General features: G+C 56.7%; 4 protein-coding genes across 4 annotated transcripts; 1 reads left to right on the top strand and 3 right to left on the bottom strand.

The window, feature by feature from the left end:
• Positions 1-3493: 3493 nt before the first annotated feature.
• BZA05DRAFT_51806 (uncharacterized protein) lies at positions 3494-4161 on the bottom strand. The gene has a single exon (XM_051488387.1). The coding sequence runs from the start codon at positions 4019-4021 to the stop codon at positions 3560-3562; it is 462 nt and encodes a 153-aa protein (XP_051339077.1). The 5' UTR covers positions 4022-4161; the 3' UTR covers positions 3494-3559.
• A 1368-nt stretch (positions 4162-5529) lies between these two features.
• Positions 5530-7859, top strand: BZA05DRAFT_51821 (uncharacterized protein). The gene is made up of 3 exons (XM_051488388.1): positions 5530-5942; positions 6154-7189; positions 7255-7859. The coding sequence occupies exons 1-3, from the start codon at positions 5656-5658 to the stop codon at positions 7561-7563; spliced, it is 1632 nt and encodes a 543-aa protein (XP_051339076.1). The 5' UTR covers positions 5530-5655; the 3' UTR covers positions 7564-7859.
• A 731-nt stretch (positions 7860-8590) lies between these two features.
• Positions 8591-10036, bottom strand: BZA05DRAFT_398994 (acyl-CoA N-acyltransferase). The gene is made up of 3 exons (XM_051483758.1): positions 9671-10036; positions 9174-9581; positions 8591-9062 (listed from the first exon to the last, which is right to left on the bottom strand). Exons 1-3 carry the CDS (start codon positions 9708-9710, stop codon positions 8884-8886), a joined length of 627 nt encoding a protein of 208 aa, XP_051339075.1. The 5' UTR covers positions 9711-10036; the 3' UTR covers positions 8591-8883.
• A 3125-nt stretch (positions 10037-13161) lies between these two features.
• On the bottom strand, positions 13162-16806 carry BZA05DRAFT_51753 (Pleckstrin homology domain-containing protein). Its single transcript, XM_051488386.1, has 4 exons — positions 16520-16806; positions 16384-16427; positions 13851-16305; positions 13162-13799 (listed from the first exon to the last, which is right to left on the bottom strand). Exons 1-4 carry the CDS (start codon positions 16598-16600, stop codon positions 13254-13256), a joined length of 3126 nt encoding a protein of 1041 aa, XP_051339074.1. The 5' UTR covers positions 16601-16806; the 3' UTR covers positions 13162-13253.
• Between the last annotated feature and the right edge of the window lie 435 nt (positions 16807-17241).

Raw genomic sequence — 17241 nt, 5'->3', positions numbered from 1 at the left:
CCTGTGGTTACATAAGAGTGCACACCAGCCCCAGCCCCACTACTTTCGATTAGAGCCCTCCAGTCCGTGCGGCGTTAGTGGAAAGATCGGAACGGACTTGCTTCCTGGTGGCTTCCTGGCGGCTCCAAGTTCCTGGTGGCTTTTCTGCAGCCAGCCTGCAGGTGCGGTCGAAAACGTTCTTTGGCTTAAGTTCTGCCCAGTGCCCAGTGCCCAGTGCCAGCCTCAGTTTCAAGAGTCCAGCCTTCAGGCCGCAAGCAGCCTACATACCAGGTAAGTACCGGAAGTAGTAGGTAAGCGGAATGAAACGTCCACGGAGTGTCGTGGAAGATCTTGGGTACTCAAAAGTAGTGCCATCGTGGTGTTTCGGCTCGCACAAAATACTCGGCCTTTGAAGTTTGGACCCTGGACATCGCAAGGTCGGTATGTTGGGCCCTACCGAGACTACTACATACCACCAAAAGTCCGCCCAGCGGCCTGCTACAGGAGTAGTCGTTGCATCTCCTAAGACTCCCATTCTGACTTTCGAATCACGATGAACAATCAATCAAGCACGCAAGCAAGCACGCAAACAAGCCGTCCCCGGCGTCGTATCCGTTCGTGTGGTGAAACATTACTAGTAGATACATACGCCTCCTCCAAGCAGCCACGAAACAGAGTCCAGATTACGTTCTCACGAGTCCACTGTCGACGGGTCCACTGTCGACGAGTTCAGGCTACGTTCCAACGTTCCACGTTTCGACGAGTCCACGTTTCGACGAGTCCACGAGTCTACAAGTCTACAAGTCCGATGTCCAGTGAGTGTCCAGTGTCCAGTGTCCAGTGTCCAGTGTCCAGTGTCCAGTGTCCAGTGTCCAGCGTCCAGCATCCAGTGTCCAGCGTCCAGTGTCCAGTGTCCACGTGCGCCGAGCCCGCCACCACCAGAGTCTAGAATAGAGTATAAACTACAGACTCCAGGGCACACAGCCTCGACGAGTCGACGAGTCGCAGAGTCGGAGTACCAGGTACACCATATGTGTACCAACCTTGTGTACGTATATGTGCATGTAGGGCATCTGATCCAACACAAGGTTCTAGACGTGCGCGCATCGTCTTGGGCTCGTCACGGCCATCGTCGCGGGCAACGTTGCGGTCCAGAGCCGAGTCAAGTCGAGTCGAGTCGAGTCAAGTCGAGTCGAGTCGAGTCAGGGCCAGGTGAACGACGGATTCCCCGTCCGGCCAGGGCCAGCCCTCCCTCCTCTCCATCGGAGTTGCGATGCCTCGGCTCGACTCGTGAGCGGCACACGCCGCACGCCCATCCCTCCCTCCCTCTCTCCCTCCACCCGTCCGTCCGTCCCTCGTGGGAAAGAAGGAAGGAAGGAAGGAAAGCCCTCCTGTCCTTGTACGAACACCCCCACCCCCGTCTCCCGTTTCGTTTCCCAGTATGTGCCCACGGCTACTCCGCGATCCACACATCCATACCGTACATCCATACCATACCGTATGTCGACATGCTCTGTTATGTACGGGTCTACGGCCGAACGGGTTAGCGTGGGCATATGTCCGATTGCTAATGGAAACCCCCCCCCTCCCTCACTCCCCTCCCTCCCTGGCTAGATCCATGTCACGCGTACTGTGCCTACGGGGTTGAGGGCTGCGATGAACGAGCCTACTGGCAGGTGGTTGATGAGCCTAGAGTTGATGAGATGTTGGGATGGCAGCGACGGAGCGAGGAAGGGAGGACTCTTCCAGAACAGCTGGTTGCATGGCGCCGACGTTCATCGAGAAGATAAGAGTGACCACCGATGATCGTACGCTTCCCTTCACGTCCGCATGCAACTGCCCTATGCTCTAGTACTGGCTAGTCGGCGCGGCGCCCAGCCCAAGCCTGCCTATACACTCTAACGACCGTGATGCTGCACCTGCATGGAGCACTCTACTCGTACGTAGACTCCGGAGTAGAGCAGAGTACTTTATCCTACATATCATACAATTATCTCCATCTGATAGCTCCCGCGACCCGTAGGCTCGTACGGTGAGTAAGATAGCCGAAGGCGATATCGCCGTGGTTGCTGTCGCTTTCGTCGCCGTGGTCGCTGTTGCTGTCATCGCCGTGTTGGTCGCTATTACTATCATCGCCGTGATGGTCGCTGTCGTCGCTGTCGTCGCCGTCGCTTCGACAACGACGAAACGAGTGGCTGTAGCCGCAACAGCGAGTCGGCGTCTCGAGAGTCGACTCCCGGGGTCTTTGGCTTTCATATGCATACCGTACTCTACACCCTGCCCTGGGTACACTTTACTCTGCACTCGATACTTGACACTCGACACTCTTTATTTCGAGATGCGGCGGCGACGTACGTGGAGTAGGTGCTCGATTCGGATGTTGGCCCCCGGGGTTGTAGTGCTGTGGATGGTGGGGTCATATTTGAGGAGGAGGAAGAGGAAGAGGGGGCGTAAAGATCATTGAGGGGGAGAGGGCAGCTCATGCGATATATTTGTGTATTTGTGTGTGATGCCGTCACGGGGGAATCAAAAGCAAAAGAAACCAAATAACCAAAGAAGCACAACTTACAAGATGGTGGTGGTGGTGGTGGTGGAGGTGGAGGTGGAGGTGGTGACGATGACGATGATGTCGAGTCCATCCTGCATCAGCCTAGAGTAGAGTAGGTCCATACTCTAGATATCATACGTGCATAGCTTGTCGCCGTCGAGCTAGTCACTCTAACTCGACTCCAAGCAGGTCTCAGCTGCGGCAGTTAGTTCGACGACGGACGGGGCCAGGGCTATGCCCGAAGAGTACATGATTTGCTCGGCTTCGACGTGAACCTCATGCGAACGGAATTCCTGGGACCGTCTTGGTTGGCGCCGACGCTGCTGCTGCTGCTGAAGAAGAAGCACGTTGTTGGGGGGTCTTGGGATGTACCTGGAGATGTGTCTTTGCAGAGACGATTGACGTGAGTGCGGTGGTGGGGAGTGGTGGGAGGTGGTGGTGGTGGTGGTTATGGTTGTGGCGGCTGTGGCTGTGGCTGTGGCTGTGGTGGCTGTGGTGTTGGTGCAAGAAGAAGAAGAAGTGGAGGTGGAGATGATGGCGCAGGAGGAATGACGGTAATGATTGTGAGGGGGAGGAGGAGAAGGAGGGTGGTGGTGGTGGGGAGAGTGCGGGGTGGGGGGGAGCGCTTCGCAGTCCCTCTGAATGTTGAGTGGAGCGGGCGGCAAGGCGAGCAAGTTGTTGGGCAGAACTTATAGCGAGGGACGGCGTGGAATCCGGAGGGGTGGGCGACCGTGCAGGCAGATAGAGTGCCGTAGATACCCAGATAGCAGCAGCATCAGCAGAAGCAGCAGCATCAGCAGAAGCAGCAGCAGAAGCAGCACTTTCCACACGGAACGAGATACGGTAGGTACGGCCCAGCCAGGCGTGCATCGAGTGCTTAGGTACTCTACAGTAGGCGCATATTGGCACACATGAATCTGCACGGACGGCGCCGTCACCAATTGAAGGCTGCAAGAGGGATGTGGGCCAGTATGGTGTGAAGAAGTACTCACCCTGATTCCTGTATCCTTCACACAAAAAGGGAAACATTTCTTAATCGACCAAATCAGCCAGTGATCCCAAACATGCGCCGACGATCCCTGGCAACACCCTGCTGCTGCTGCTGCTATGTATTGCTACCGTATTGCTTCTGCTGAGCATTCTCTCCATAGTATGCAGACTCTTGGTACACACGCTTCGCATCATCATCATCGTTCTGGCCATCTTTGGCGCACACATATCGGTGGCCTGCTGTGGGTCGGCATGGGCCCGGCATGGAAGATATGGAGGGCCCATTCCATGCCAGTGACAGTGTAGATGCATTGATACGTGCGCAGGCAGGAAGGTACATACACTCTGCCTCTCTGATACTCTTTCTGCCTCCTCCTTCCGTCCCTCTCCCCACCTCTCGGGTTGTGCCCCTCGTCTCGTCTTGTTTCGTCTCGTCATCCGGCCGCTCCTCCTGCTCCACCGAATCCCCCTCCTCCACCGACTCCTCTTCCATCTTATCATCATTATCCTCCTCCGCTTCTGCTCCTCCTCTCCATCACAGCGTCGCCGTTTCCCACGCAGCAGCCACCACCGCCCAGAAGTCCGTTGTTGCTTCGCCGGAGATTGATACTCGCCGCTAGAAGCAGCCTGGCCCGAGTTAATACTCGGACGATCTCGAACTCTGAGCCTCTCCGTCACGGTACCTCAATAAGAGGGGATAATCACTGCAACGTCGTGTGGCCTACATATTTCGCACCCGCACCACTTCCTGGCCGTAGTTGTGCTTGCGACCACCATCACCACCTCAACCACCACACCACGCAAGCACACCGAATATCTCGGCTGTCTTCCAAGTTCGAAGCAGTAGCGGCCGACCATCACCACCACCACCACCACCACCACCACCACCACCACCACAGGCTAGTCCCTTCTCCCGGTTCCACCGTATCCCACTTCGCTCCGCGCTCTCTGTCAAGACCAGAGACTCGTGACAATTCTCGTCGGACACGCACCGCCCCCCTCCCCCCCAGCATCCACCTCGACCCAACCACGACGCGGACGTGGACCTGCCGCCGCCCGACATCTGTACGTACATCCATCTTATCCAATCGATCAGATCACGCCGTCCACCCAATCCCAAGACACGACGACGACAACGACGACGGGGGGACTCCGGACCATACCCGATCCAGATCCACGCACAAATCCTAAAGGGTAGCTGCTCTACTCTACATAATCCGGCATAGGATTCTGGCTAGCTACTCTTCATACTCGCTTTCTACTCGCTCGACGCACTCGACGCACTGCGCTCAGTAACTACTTACTCACTTTACACACTCTACTCACATACATACACACATACATACACACATACATACCCTACGGAGCATCCACAGCAGCGGCAGCAGTAGCACCAGCAGAAGCACCACCCCACGCGCGACCACGCCAAAAGTTATCTGAACCATTGGGCCGGGTGTGTGACTCGAAAAAAAGAGGGTTGTGCATTTGTGTGGTCGGGTCGGATCAGCCTGTCGCTCGAAAGTGCTACGAGCACCTACCAACGAACATCGAAAACCCGCCGCCCGCTTCTCCGACCATTACATACCACCGCCACGGGCCACCAACGTCCACCACCACCACCTCCTCCTCATCACCTCCACTACATACCGCTACCGCTACCACTACTACTTTCACTACCACTACCACTCCTCCCCTCCCCTCCACCACTCCACTTTCGACCCATCCCGCCAACCGGCACGCATCCTCTCAACTCAAAATAACAACATACCTTTACTCGCCTCTCTCTCTCTCTCTTCCCCTCTCTCCCCCTCTCCCTCCTTCCTTCTCTCCTCCTCATCCTCCTCCATCTCCCTGTAACACTCCAGCCAACCACCAACTCACCCATCCGATCTGATTCGACAGAGCGTGCTACCTATTGCATACCCCCACGCTCGTGACTCTTACCCGAGAGCTTACGCATCCGAAAGCCAGAACCTCGTCCCCACCACACTACCGCCACCACGGATTTCCTAAGAACGCCCTCTCTTAGTCCTTGTCGCTCCGACGAGAGCTCACCCGCAATACCATTTACCATAACCCCGCCACCGCTGTCCTACGATTATCCCTTGCAGGAATCCGACACTCAGCGCTCGAACACGATGCCAGCCCCAATTGACATCACGTCTCGACCCCAGCAGTCGGGACAGCCGAAGTCTAACCTCACGAGCCAGCTCCGCGCCGCCGGCGGAATGCCCATGCAGATGCCGATGCTCCAGGACCCTTACGGCGCGCGACCGGGCAGCATCTCTCACGGTAATGGCATTCCGATGTCCAGCTCGCGGCTGCGACGAGAAAGCATGGTGAACGGGGATCTGGCTCGGAGTCTCATGAACAACGGCGGAATGAGCTGGGGAGGAGTGAGCGTTGGAAGCTGGATCAGGGACGAGTAAGTTTCCGTGCTAGTTATGCGATTTGGTTTTATTATTTTGAGATTTCCCCATTGGGAGCGGGGGGGGAGGTGAGGGGTTCGAGGAACAAAGTTCCCAGTAGCGAATCCCGCAAACTTCGCGGTCACAGAATGTCGTTCCAGTAGTGAAAGCTCGTGCTTCTCTACTCGGGGCTGTCCGTTATATAAGTGGCTGAGCTGACCTCTCCAGCATCATGATGACAGGAACTTCACCATTCACATTCCAATCGCCATCGTATCATTCCTCTTCGTATTTGCCCAAGCTGGAGGCCGAATTCTGTCGTGATTTTTCCTGCTGCGGTCTCCCGTTGCCGTCGCTGCACGATCTGCTTCGACACTACGAGGAGCATCATGCCCAGCAGATGCCTATAAATAATGAGAACGACAACCAAGAGGGGCATGGCGGGCGCGGCGCTCATGACGGCAACAGGCAGCAATCCCGGCACGCTCAACAGCAGAACGCCGGGATAACAAGTCCTATCGGGGGGATTGGCAGCATCCAGTACGAAATGATGCGCCAACAGCAGATGCAGCGCCAGAGGCAGCAGGAAGAGGAGCGGGGAAACCACCAGCAGGACGACCAGCCGGAAGGGGAGATCGCGGGAGATATGGAAATGGATGACGAAATGACACCTCCGCCAAACAATGTCGCCCCACCACTAACACCGCAAGCGCATCTTGGCCAGCAGCAGCAGCAGCACTACTCTCTGCCTCAGACCCCCGTGGCGCTGACCATGCCCTCATATCACAACACTCCGAACATGGCATCCGCACAGCTGCCACACGCGACCAAGCAGCCCTCGCATTTCTCGCCCGAGTCATCTGTCCCCGGTACGCCACTCGCTTCCGATTCGATGGAGTATGCCTTCCCTCAGGGTCTGGGCGGGTTCTCGAACCAGCAGCAATTCAACACCAACCTCAATTACAGCACCGGCATGGAAGCGACGGGCGATATGGCTCTGAACCTGTGTATCGACGAGCCCGCTAAGCGTCTCTACAGCCCCGGAGGACAGACCCTCGGCGTGTACTCTCAGGCGCAGATGCAGCCGTACATGGCCAACAACGGAGGCAACGACATGAACAAGAAGCTCGCCGACACCGGAGCGGCCCAAGTGCCCACGATGCCAGCTGCGCTGATGCAGGCAGAGGACAAGCCGTTCAAGTGCCCTGTGATTGGATGTGAGAAGGCTTACAAGAACCAGAATGGTCTCAAGTATCACAAGGCAGTAAGTTCACTCCCCCCTCCCTGGAGCCACGTGCGAGCGAGATGGGTTGCTGACACCCGACGTAGCACGGGCACACGAACCAACAGCTGCACGACAACGCCGACGGAACCTTTTCGATAGTGAATCCGGAGACCTCTGCACCGTACCCTGGCACCCTGGGCATGGAGAAGGAGAAGCCGTATCGATGCGAGTACTGCGGCAAACGATACAAGAACCTCAACGGGCTCAAGTATCACCGCTCCCATTCGACCCATCCGAATGCGACGGGGCTTCCTGGGACCGTGGGGATGCCGCAAATGTCGCAACAACCGCTCCCTGGTGGTGTGGTTGCTGTGGCGGGTGGTATGGGAGACGCCGGAATGGGCATGCCATAGACGACAAGCATGGGATCATTTATATTCAACATATGTCCTGCGTACATCTTTCCCTGTCAACACCTGGGGCATATAACGCTTTGATTTACGGTTTTTCTCCACGAACACTCGATGTGCCCGGTTGGCACTCTGGAGGGGCGGCTTTCGTGCAATTTGGTTTGGTCATTGCTTTTCTCGGTTCACCTTCACGTGGCTTCTCTTCAGCTCGTTTCGAGTGGGCCCCTCTCATCATCCCGGGATCGCGGTGGGGGTCTACTGGCTTCTTGGTGTATCGGCCGGTGGCGGCACATATTCTTGATGACTTGATGACGGCCTGCTTCCTTTCTTTCTTGCTTCTGCTTGTATCTGGGTCCACCGGTAGACGGAATGGGTTTGCTCTCTACATTGTTTTTTTGTTTTCTTTTTGCAGGTTATTGAACCACCGTTGGATTTTACCACCACGTGCTCTGTTACAGAGGTCACGTCTCCTCGCTCCCATGCGCGTGGGTGTCAGTTACTTTCTTTTGGGCAATGGAGGAGAGAGGAGGGGGGAAGGGGTGGTAAAGGTCTGGGGCTGGAATACGGGGTTTGGTTCGGACGGGGTGGTTGGGGTTACGGAAAAGTTCTTTTTTGATTTTGTGTTATTTTCTTTCTTTTTGGTTTCTTTCTTTTCCCTTTCTTTCTTTCTTCATTTTCATTTTCATTACTCTTCCGTATGGTACCTACATCATCATTGCGTTTTAGGTAAACCACACACACACACACACATGACAGGCTCTCCATGGACCATCCATCCATCCCTCCTCACTCCTCACTCTACTCCACTTATTCCCTTTTCTTTCTTTTCTTTCTCTCTTTCTCCTCGGGGTGTGTCGGTCGGTAGCGGGTCGTTTGCATTTATTTTTCCTTCTTTTTTACATCTCGGGGGTATATACAAAAGTTAAGTGTTTTTTTACCATGATCTTTTTTTCTCTTGTTTTCTTTTATTTCTTTCACTTTTTACTTTTGGCGTGAGGGGTTGAATTTGTGGGTTGGTTGGTTGGTTGACTGGATGCTCGGTCGGTTGGATGCTCGGTCGGTTGGATGCTCATCGGTTGGGTTTGGCGGAGGATAAAGGGATGGGCGGGGGATGGGGGGGAGGGCTCTGCTATTACTTTTTTCTATAGATATTCTCCGGTATGGAGGGTGAAGGACTCGTGGGTCGGGAGACAAGACGGCTCCCAGACGAGACAGACAGACGAAGGAATCGGGATATTCAGGATATAATAGGAATCCGCAGTGCGCAGTTCATTCGTCTGACCTACCTAGGTATGTAGTAGTCGCGTGACCTCGCACGGCATATCACTCGTCTCGCCCGGACGTATGTGCGTAGGGGGACGATGGCGCTGACGCCCACTCCACCTCCGGCCCCCTCGCCGCCAGCGCTGTCAGCGCCTCGTCGCTAACCCTCATGACCTGCCACTCGACACCGAGGTTCTCAGCGCCGAGCGACTCATAGAACTTAATGCTGGGCTCATTCCCTGTGCGGCTGCTTGTCAGCCGCCTTCCTTCAGCCCTCCCCCCCTCTCCCCCTCCCTTCCTCCCTCCCTCCCTCCCTCCCCCACCAATCCCACTGTAAAAGGGAAGCTTACATTTAAGCACACTCCACTCCAGCCTCTGACCTCCCATCCCCCTGGTCTCCCTCGCCAGCGCGGAGAGCAACGCGGTCCCCACGCCCCGTCCCCGATAAGATTCCCGCACGAAGAGGTCTTCGAGGTGCAGCCCCGGCGCCGCACGCCATGTGGAGTAGTTTGGGAAGTAGATTGCTATGCCTGCTGGTTCTTCGCTACCATCAGGGGCGGGGGAGGGGTTAGATGAGGGGAGGAAGGCGAGGAGGACGCGCGCGTAGGCTGGGACGGCGGGAGTGGAAGAGGAGGGGGCAGAGGAGGTGGAGGGGAAGAGAGTGCGTAGTAGGCTTGACTCAGTGGCGGCTACGGTCGACGGCGGCTCGCGCTCGTACGCGGCGAGGGCGTGGATTAGGGTGAGGATTTGGGGGATGTCTGGTACTTCAAGGTTAGTGCGTGCTCACTATGGAAATGGGTTTGGGCGGCGGGGGCAGAGGGGACGGGACGGGGCAAGGGGGGATTACCGCTGGGAACGGCGTGGCGGAGGGTTATGGTCGAAGTCATTGCGGGCGGTTGGTGGTTGAGAGGGGGCGAGGGTGGTTGGGGTGGTTGAGGTGGTTGAGGTGGATGAGGTGGATCAGGTGGATCAGGTGGATCAGGTGCTCGGGGCGGTCGAGTGCTCGAGGGTGAGCGAGGGTGGTCGGAGTGATGTGTACCTGAAGGCTGAATGGCACCTTGAGGTATCGTAATGTAGAATAGTGTAGTGGATGTAGAGTAGTGTATTGTATGTCGCGTAGAGTCGAGCTAGCATACGCCAAACCGTGTGTTCATAGAGTTTCTACATAGAGCTTCAACTCCAAGTATCTATGGCGTCATGTGGGGCAGCGGGGGTGTGGGGCAGCGGGATTGTGGGGTCCTGGACCTGGGCCCGCAGTGCGCACTAGCCCAACACCAACTCCCGCGGCCTCGGCCCCGGCAGCGATACGAGTTCCAGAAGCAACGTTACTTGAGAACATCGAGTAATTGATAATCCAGAACACTGCATGGAAGTATTCCTTCGCATCTCATCACATCACATCAAAGCCTCCCCCCCGCGCCCTCCCCCGCCATCTGATCTGAGAGGGAGTGTGAGGGGTGATCATGAGCCTCCACCCGGCCAGCGCATCGCATCCAGCCCATTCACCCATCCACGCCGTTACCCGTCAGGATCGTGTTTCTACTTCGAGCCTACTTCGAGCCTACTTAGAGCCTCGAGGAGGATTACGAACCAAAACCCAAACCAAACCAAACCAAACCAAACCAAACCAAACCGTTATGCACAGTGATGTATGTAAAGGGATCACCGTGTGTTTTGTGTTCTAGAACGAGCTTGTGAGAAGAGAGGGGAGAGGGGGGTTGGAACTTGGAACCCTCCGGACGCCAAAACCCCGGACCCCCGGACCCCAGAGCTTCGTTTAACGTGACAGTGCGGGGTAGTGGGGTTGCGTTGCGTTGGACGCGAGTGATCGGGCGTGAGGATTGCTAGGGGGAGGGGGGGATGGACGGCTGGCGAGGCTGAATGGCTACTCAAGTGATTCTTGGAAGATGGAAGATCCCTTGACTCGATCGCACCAGCGTCGCCGCCGCCGTCACCTTTTCGGCATGGGTTGCGTGGAGTCGAGCGAGGGTGGACAACAAGTGGTTGGTTGGGTGCTCGATCACTGAAATCGGAATTGAACCTGCAGCTGGAGCCTGGCGAGGATGAATGGCCACTTGACTGCTTCTTGGAAGACGGAAGATCACCATGGCTCGATTCCGCCGCCGCAGTCTTCTCGGCATGGGTTGCGTTGCGTTGAGCGGGAGTCGAGAACGGAATTGACCCTGCAGCTGGTGAGGCTGAATGGCTACTCGAATCTCGAGTGCTTCTTGGAATATTCCCCGAATGGGAGTAGGCAATAAGTGGTTGGTTGTTGGATCACGGAATTGACCGTGCAGCTGGCGAGGCTGAATGGCCATTTGAGTGCTTCTTGGAAGATTCCCTGGCTCAATCGCACCAGCGTCGTGTAGCTGGCAAGGCTGAATGACTTCTCGCGTGTTTCTTGGAAGATCCCCCCGACTCTACCGCACCAGTGTCTCGGCATGGGTTGTGTTGCGTCGAGCGAGGGTTAACAAGTTGACAAGTGAAATAGTCAGTTGTTCAATCACGGTAATTTGAGTTGACCCTCCAACTGGCAAGACTAAATAGCTGCACAAGTCTCGAGTGCTTCTTAGAAGACCCCCTAGCTTGATTGCACCAGCGTCTTGCGGCTGGCGAGGCTGAATAGCTACTCAAGTGCTTCTTGGAAGATGGAAGATTATCTGGCTCAATCGCACCAGCGTCTCACGCCGTTGCCGCCGGCTTCTCGGCATGAGTTGCGTTGGTTCGAGCTGGGGTTGAAAAAAGTGAAGTGTTTGGTTGTTAGATCACGGAATTGACCGTGCAGCTGGCAAGGCTGAATGGCTACATACCCAAGTATGTAAATCTTGAAAGATGGAAGATTCCCTGACTGGATCGCGCCGGCGTCTTGCAGCTGACGAGGCTGAATGGCCACTGCAGTGCTTCTTGGAAGATCCCCTGGCTCGATCGCACTAGTGTCCTGTAGTTGGCGAGGCTGAATGGCTACATATCGGTACTCGAGTGCTTCTTAGATTACCTAGCTCTATCACGGAAATTGGAATTGACCCAGCAGCTGGCGAGGCAGAATGGCTACTCAAGTGCTTCTTGGAAGATGGAAGATTCCGTGGCTCGTTCGCACCAGCGTCTCATGCCATCGCTGCCGTCTTCTCAGCATAGGCTGTGTTGGGTCAAACGGGAGCTGGTAACAAGTGAAGTGTTTGGTTGTTTTTTAGCTCAGAGTTGACCCTGCAGCCGGTGTCTGGCGAGGCTGAATAGCTACTCGAAGACTATCGTCCAATCACCACTCTTACCGATCGTACTAAGAATCGTGGCAGAGGGATGCTAGACCAATGACGGCTGAGGGTGGATAGCCGGTAGGTAGGTAGGCTTGCTGACCGTCACCGTCACCGCCAATGAAGTCACAGAATGAGACTTGAGTTAGAGTGATCTCCCATGTCCGAAATACCGCTGTATTCGGAGTTTCGGACGGAGGCTAATGCTCTAACAGCCAGCCAGTGGTTTCTCGACGTCTACATATATGTACGTCCTATTTCTTCCTTTGTTCTACCGGGAGGCGGTTGACAGACGCCGCTGCCGTGAGTCCCTAGACCATTTGGAATCGCACGGGTGAGAATTGTTATGTACTACACGGGATGCCCGATGGAAGAAAAGGTGACAGACTGACCGGCGCCATTGACGCTTGAGACAGACCCGCTTGGAAGGGGAATAGACTCATAGCATAAGCGGGCATCACATCTCGACGAACCCGTTCATTCGAGCGGAGCCTGCTATTCCAAGTTCCAACTTTCAAGCCAGTGCCTTCCCATTCCCGAGCCCCAATCATGCTAGTTTGTGCGCACCGCTCATTCGGCCCCCAGGTGGTCTGAATATCAATCACCTCTTCAGTCTCAATAGTTATTCCGACTACAATGTAAAGTGAGCGTGAATAGCAGCGGCGGTGGCAATAGCCGCTTGACTCGCTTCACGACTCACTGTGCAGTATCTATATGTTGATGTATCGGTTTTCTCCAAGTGCCAGCTTCAACAAGTGTAACTCGGCCACTACGCTCCACTCACCATCCCGCCCTCCACTTTCCTTAGACACCATGCCCATATCCACTACAGCACAGTGCAGCTGCAACCGCAATGGATCCTATGTATACCCCCCGTATGTACCAGTTCCATTCATTCCCACCACCCCGAGTCCCCGACTACCAAACATTAGAATACAGTCCCTCCGTAATAAAAAAAAGTCCCTCCAGACTAAAAAAGTCACTCCAGTCTTGTAAAAAAAAATCCACCAAGAAAGAAAGAAACAAACGCCAGGCTCATGATCAGCAAGTAAGCCAGCAACGCGGAAACACGGAAGCAGGAAGCCAGAAGCAACGCAACTTCCCAAAAAAAAACGGGTGAGGAAAGGAGGAAAGGAAAAGAAAGGAATAGACCTTGCCCCGCCCTCCCCACGCAAACCTCTACTTCTTCGGCACGGCCACATTAATCTCCTCCGGCGCGCCGACATTTAACCGTTCAATCTCCATAGTGATACTCATGACCCAAGCGTCCCTCTCGAGCCTACTCCTGGCCTTAAACACGATCGTCTTTCCCGTGTGCCCCAGCGGGGGCACGAGTCTCGTAGCGACCTTGCCACCCTCCTCATCTCGCTTCGTAAAGACCGATCGCCGACTACCATGCCACAGCACGAAGCAGGTCATCGAGTCCTCGTCGTGGGAGGTGTATCCGTCAGCGAAGATCCGGGGGAGCGCGTGGCGCCCCGGAGAGTTCGAGTCGAATGTGCGGTTTTGGTATAGCAGGTCGGAGCTCGTCACCAGCCCGCTGTAGATGTAGCAGTCCCGCAGCGGGAACGTGATGTGCTTCTCTTGTAGTGCGGTCCGCACTTCTTTTCCTGTGCGCCCCCGTGTCGTGTGCTGGAAGATTAGCAGCTCGCCGTTGCACAGGATCACGTTGTAGCGGCGGAAGGTGGCGTGGCGCCGCGGTTTGCGGTACAGTGGGCCGGATAGCTGTGCTGGATTAACATACAGGGCTGGAGAGAAACGGCGGGAACGACTTACGGTGATGGTGCGGCAGGACGAGAGGCCGCAGACATTGAACAGCTCGCCAGACGCGATGGTGCGAGAAACCTCCCATTTCCGCCCAAACTGCCCCATCAGCGACTCCATCTCCTCATCCATATTCAGCTGTTTAAGGTTCGTATCCCTGATGCGGCGGATGATAGCCAAGTCGCCGCGGTCGCGCGCGCGCCAGTATTTGATCAGATCATCCAGCCGCAGGATCCACTCGTCGCGTGTCTGTGCATCGAACGCTTGCAATTTCAGCGCGAGCCCGTTGTCCAATACGATCTCGAAACACATCTCGTCGTCGCTTTGCACGGTGCTGCCGTCTGACTCTTCTGCGGGCCCGTCGCCACCGCCGGGTGTGCAGTCGGGAACCACGCGGCGCGCCTGGATGGCCTTTGTGAGATCGACGAACCCCTCGGCTTTACCGAGCAGATTGACTCTCCTCTCGGCCTCGTGATACGCTTCCTCGTCCTTCCTCTTGATGTGGCCGGGGACAGGATCAGCCGCTAGCCATTCGATATCACTCTCCGCATTCAGGGCGAACGGCGAAACACAGTAAATCAACGGCATCTCCGCCGCGATTTCGCTCAGCGTCGGGGTAACGCCGCCTCTATGCAGCGATTTCGGCGGTGCGGGCGGGAGTGCGCGGCCAGGTTGGCAGTAACACAGATACTGATCGTGCGTAGCCCAATACTGGCGCTTCTGGAACTTCCTCCCGAGTCTCTCGCCCCGTCCCTTGCCCGACGTCAGACGGACCAAGAACCCCTCCACGGGCGGCGGCTCCGTCATCTTCTCGCCAGTCTCGAGCGTGCTCTCGGTCGGATAGTGGATCTTCGGGCGCAGCTCTAGCTCGTGGGTCTTCTGCATGGCGATGGAGCCATCCATGCGCTGCTCATTGACGCCGTGCACCCATTCTAGGCGATCATAGCGCCTCCACGCCAGGCCCATCCGCTCGTGCGTCTTCCAGTGCACCAGGATGTTTTCCCACTCGTTCACGTTCTCGAGCATGCTCATGCTCTTCTTGAGGATGGTCCCAGCGACGTCCCGCTCCGCGATCTCGGTGATGTCGCCCACAGCGTTGTGCTTCGTGTGGTCCTCCCGGTTGAATGGGTTCTCAATGTTGATCGTTAGCGTCAGGTCCGGCACTGACAGCTGCAAAGATTTGCCCTGCGGCTCGCCGAGCGCTGTCCGCAAGAAGGTGTACCACTCCACGGAGCTGGAGGCACACCGAGGCCGCATGATGTATATAAGCGTGCCCCTTTTGCCAGGAAGCCATATAACCAGGGTCTTGTCGAGTGACGAATAAAGATTTGCTCTGGTCGTTTTGGGATTCAGCGGGATCTCCCTCGCAGTTCGTGACGAGACGTGCTGCTTATCGACCGCCGGGATAGTCCGGCTCTTGTAAAACCTTACTACCATGGGGACGTCCGGATCATCGTTCTCTCTGCACACGACCACGTACTCTCGCCACTTATCTACGATTCTGGTGTTGACCTTGAGGCTCTCGTTCTCATCGTAGTCATCCGGCAGGTGTGTTGCATGCGTGGCTTCGATACGTACAAGCATACTCTCCATCTTCAGGATCTCGCCATCATGCCGCTTGAGGCTCGAGTGTCTCCGTTTCACGAGCCCCAGTGAGCGGGCCCTACTCAACCCCGCCACCTTCTGCTGCGCGTGTTCGTCCCTATTCCGCAGGACATCCATGTCGGCGGTATTGAACCTGACCAAGCCGCCGGTGACGCGCTCGGGATTAGTAGAAACGCGACTACTAGGCGCATTCCAGGGCGTCGGCTCTAGCTCTTCCAGCGACTCCTTCTTATCCGGTGGTTGTGGGGGTGATGCGGGATCACTCAACCTACGCTGATCGCTCCGGTCCGCCCTCAGCAACGACGCCTGGGAATCAAGGACACCAGCACCAGCCTGGAAGCTGTTCGGAGCGGAAATGGTACTCGCACCTGCCTCGCTGTCTGCGGGTGCCACCCCATCCGCGGTGGTGGCTGCGTGGCGCCGCCGCCGGAATTCCTCACTGTGCTCCCACGTCTCATTCGCCGTCGCGAAGGAGTTCGGCCATTCGTGCGCGGCCGCGGCCGTGGCCGGGCGCTCGCGCGCCGTCGCCGCGGATACGTCCGTGTCGCCGGTTCGCGGCGGCGTCGGCGGGCTGGCGCTCGTCGACTGCAGCGGCGCCGAAACACCTCGTCTGGCGGCCGGCCGGATCGTCGGACTCGAGGCGTGCGAGGTGCTCGGAAGCGGGATCGCGATGGGTGCGGGAGCGACGGCGGCGGCCCGCGAATTGCGCCGAGGGATCGGCATGGTTAGGCCCGTGACGCTGCGCCCTCCCGCAGCACCGGATGCGCTGAACGTCGACGTGCGCTTCGTGTAGTGGATGTGCTGCTTGTACCATTCGGTGCCCTTGTTCTTGATCCAGCCTTTCGGGAGGGGGCCGACGAAGCTGCGACAACAACCTCTTTAGCGCTCGCTCGACTTCGCCGCGAGACGACGGGGCGGGAGAAAGAGTGGGGGATCGTACATTCGTCGTGATGTGAGGTGCAGATGCGCTGGCGTTGCGTGGTGCTACATACATACGTCAATCAGCTCACAGCCCACCAGTCCTGCCCGCGGCGGCTGCGGCGGCCTCCAGCGGTTAACGTTAACGATGTGCTTACCAGTCTGTGGGCGGTGTAGCTCGCGGAATCCAACACCTCCTCCAGCTCGAGCTCTTCTTCGTCGTCGGTGCGCGTTGACATTGTTGCTGCTACTGCTGGCTACTACTGCTGCTTTCAGGCAACGCGTCGTCGTCGCCGTGAAAGAAGTGGAAGAAGGAAATACCGGGCGGCGGTCGCAGGTCGGTGCGAGAGTGGCGCGTCGTCAGGGGAAGTGCGGTGCAGCTATCTACTGCAACGGGCGCTGCTGCGTCATATGGCTTTGCTTAGAATGTCGTTGCGTTGCGTGGCTCTGGCCCTGCAGAGGGGAGAGGGCTGTTATGCGAGCGAATGAGGGGGTCCGCTGGGGAGGGTGTGCGTGTGTGTGGGTGGAACTTGGCTGGGCTTGGTCTGTCTGAGGGGAATCCAATGCTGGCTGGAATGAAGGACGGCGGTCGTAGAGTACTCTACAAACACGACTCCTGGGACTCTTCAGAGAGTTGGAGAGCATCGGATATCTACGGTGCTGTAAGGCGAGTACATAGAGAGAGACAAACTACAGAGCGCGCCCCCGTCTCAGTCCAGTCCGTTCGAGCAAGCAGGCCGAGTCTAGAGTCGCTCATTTCCCGGTCCCCCGCGGAGGCCCGATCTTCAGCGACCAGGCTCCGCACTGCGCAGGCGAGTCTCGCGAACCTGCTTTGTTGATCCAGCGATTGCGGGGGACTTCCCTGTCCCCGTCCCGTCCT

The sequence above is a fragment of the Tricharina praecox genome (genome assembly GCF_024521635.1).
Source record: "Tricharina praecox strain CBS 144465 chromosome Unknown BZA05scaffold_13, whole genome shotgun sequence".
NCBI classification, from domain to species: Eukaryota; Fungi; Ascomycota; class Pezizomycetes; order Pezizales; family Pyronemataceae; genus Tricharina; species Tricharina praecox.
Note: the sequence above shows the minus strand (reverse complement) of the source record. Positions and strands in the feature narration are given on the sequence as shown.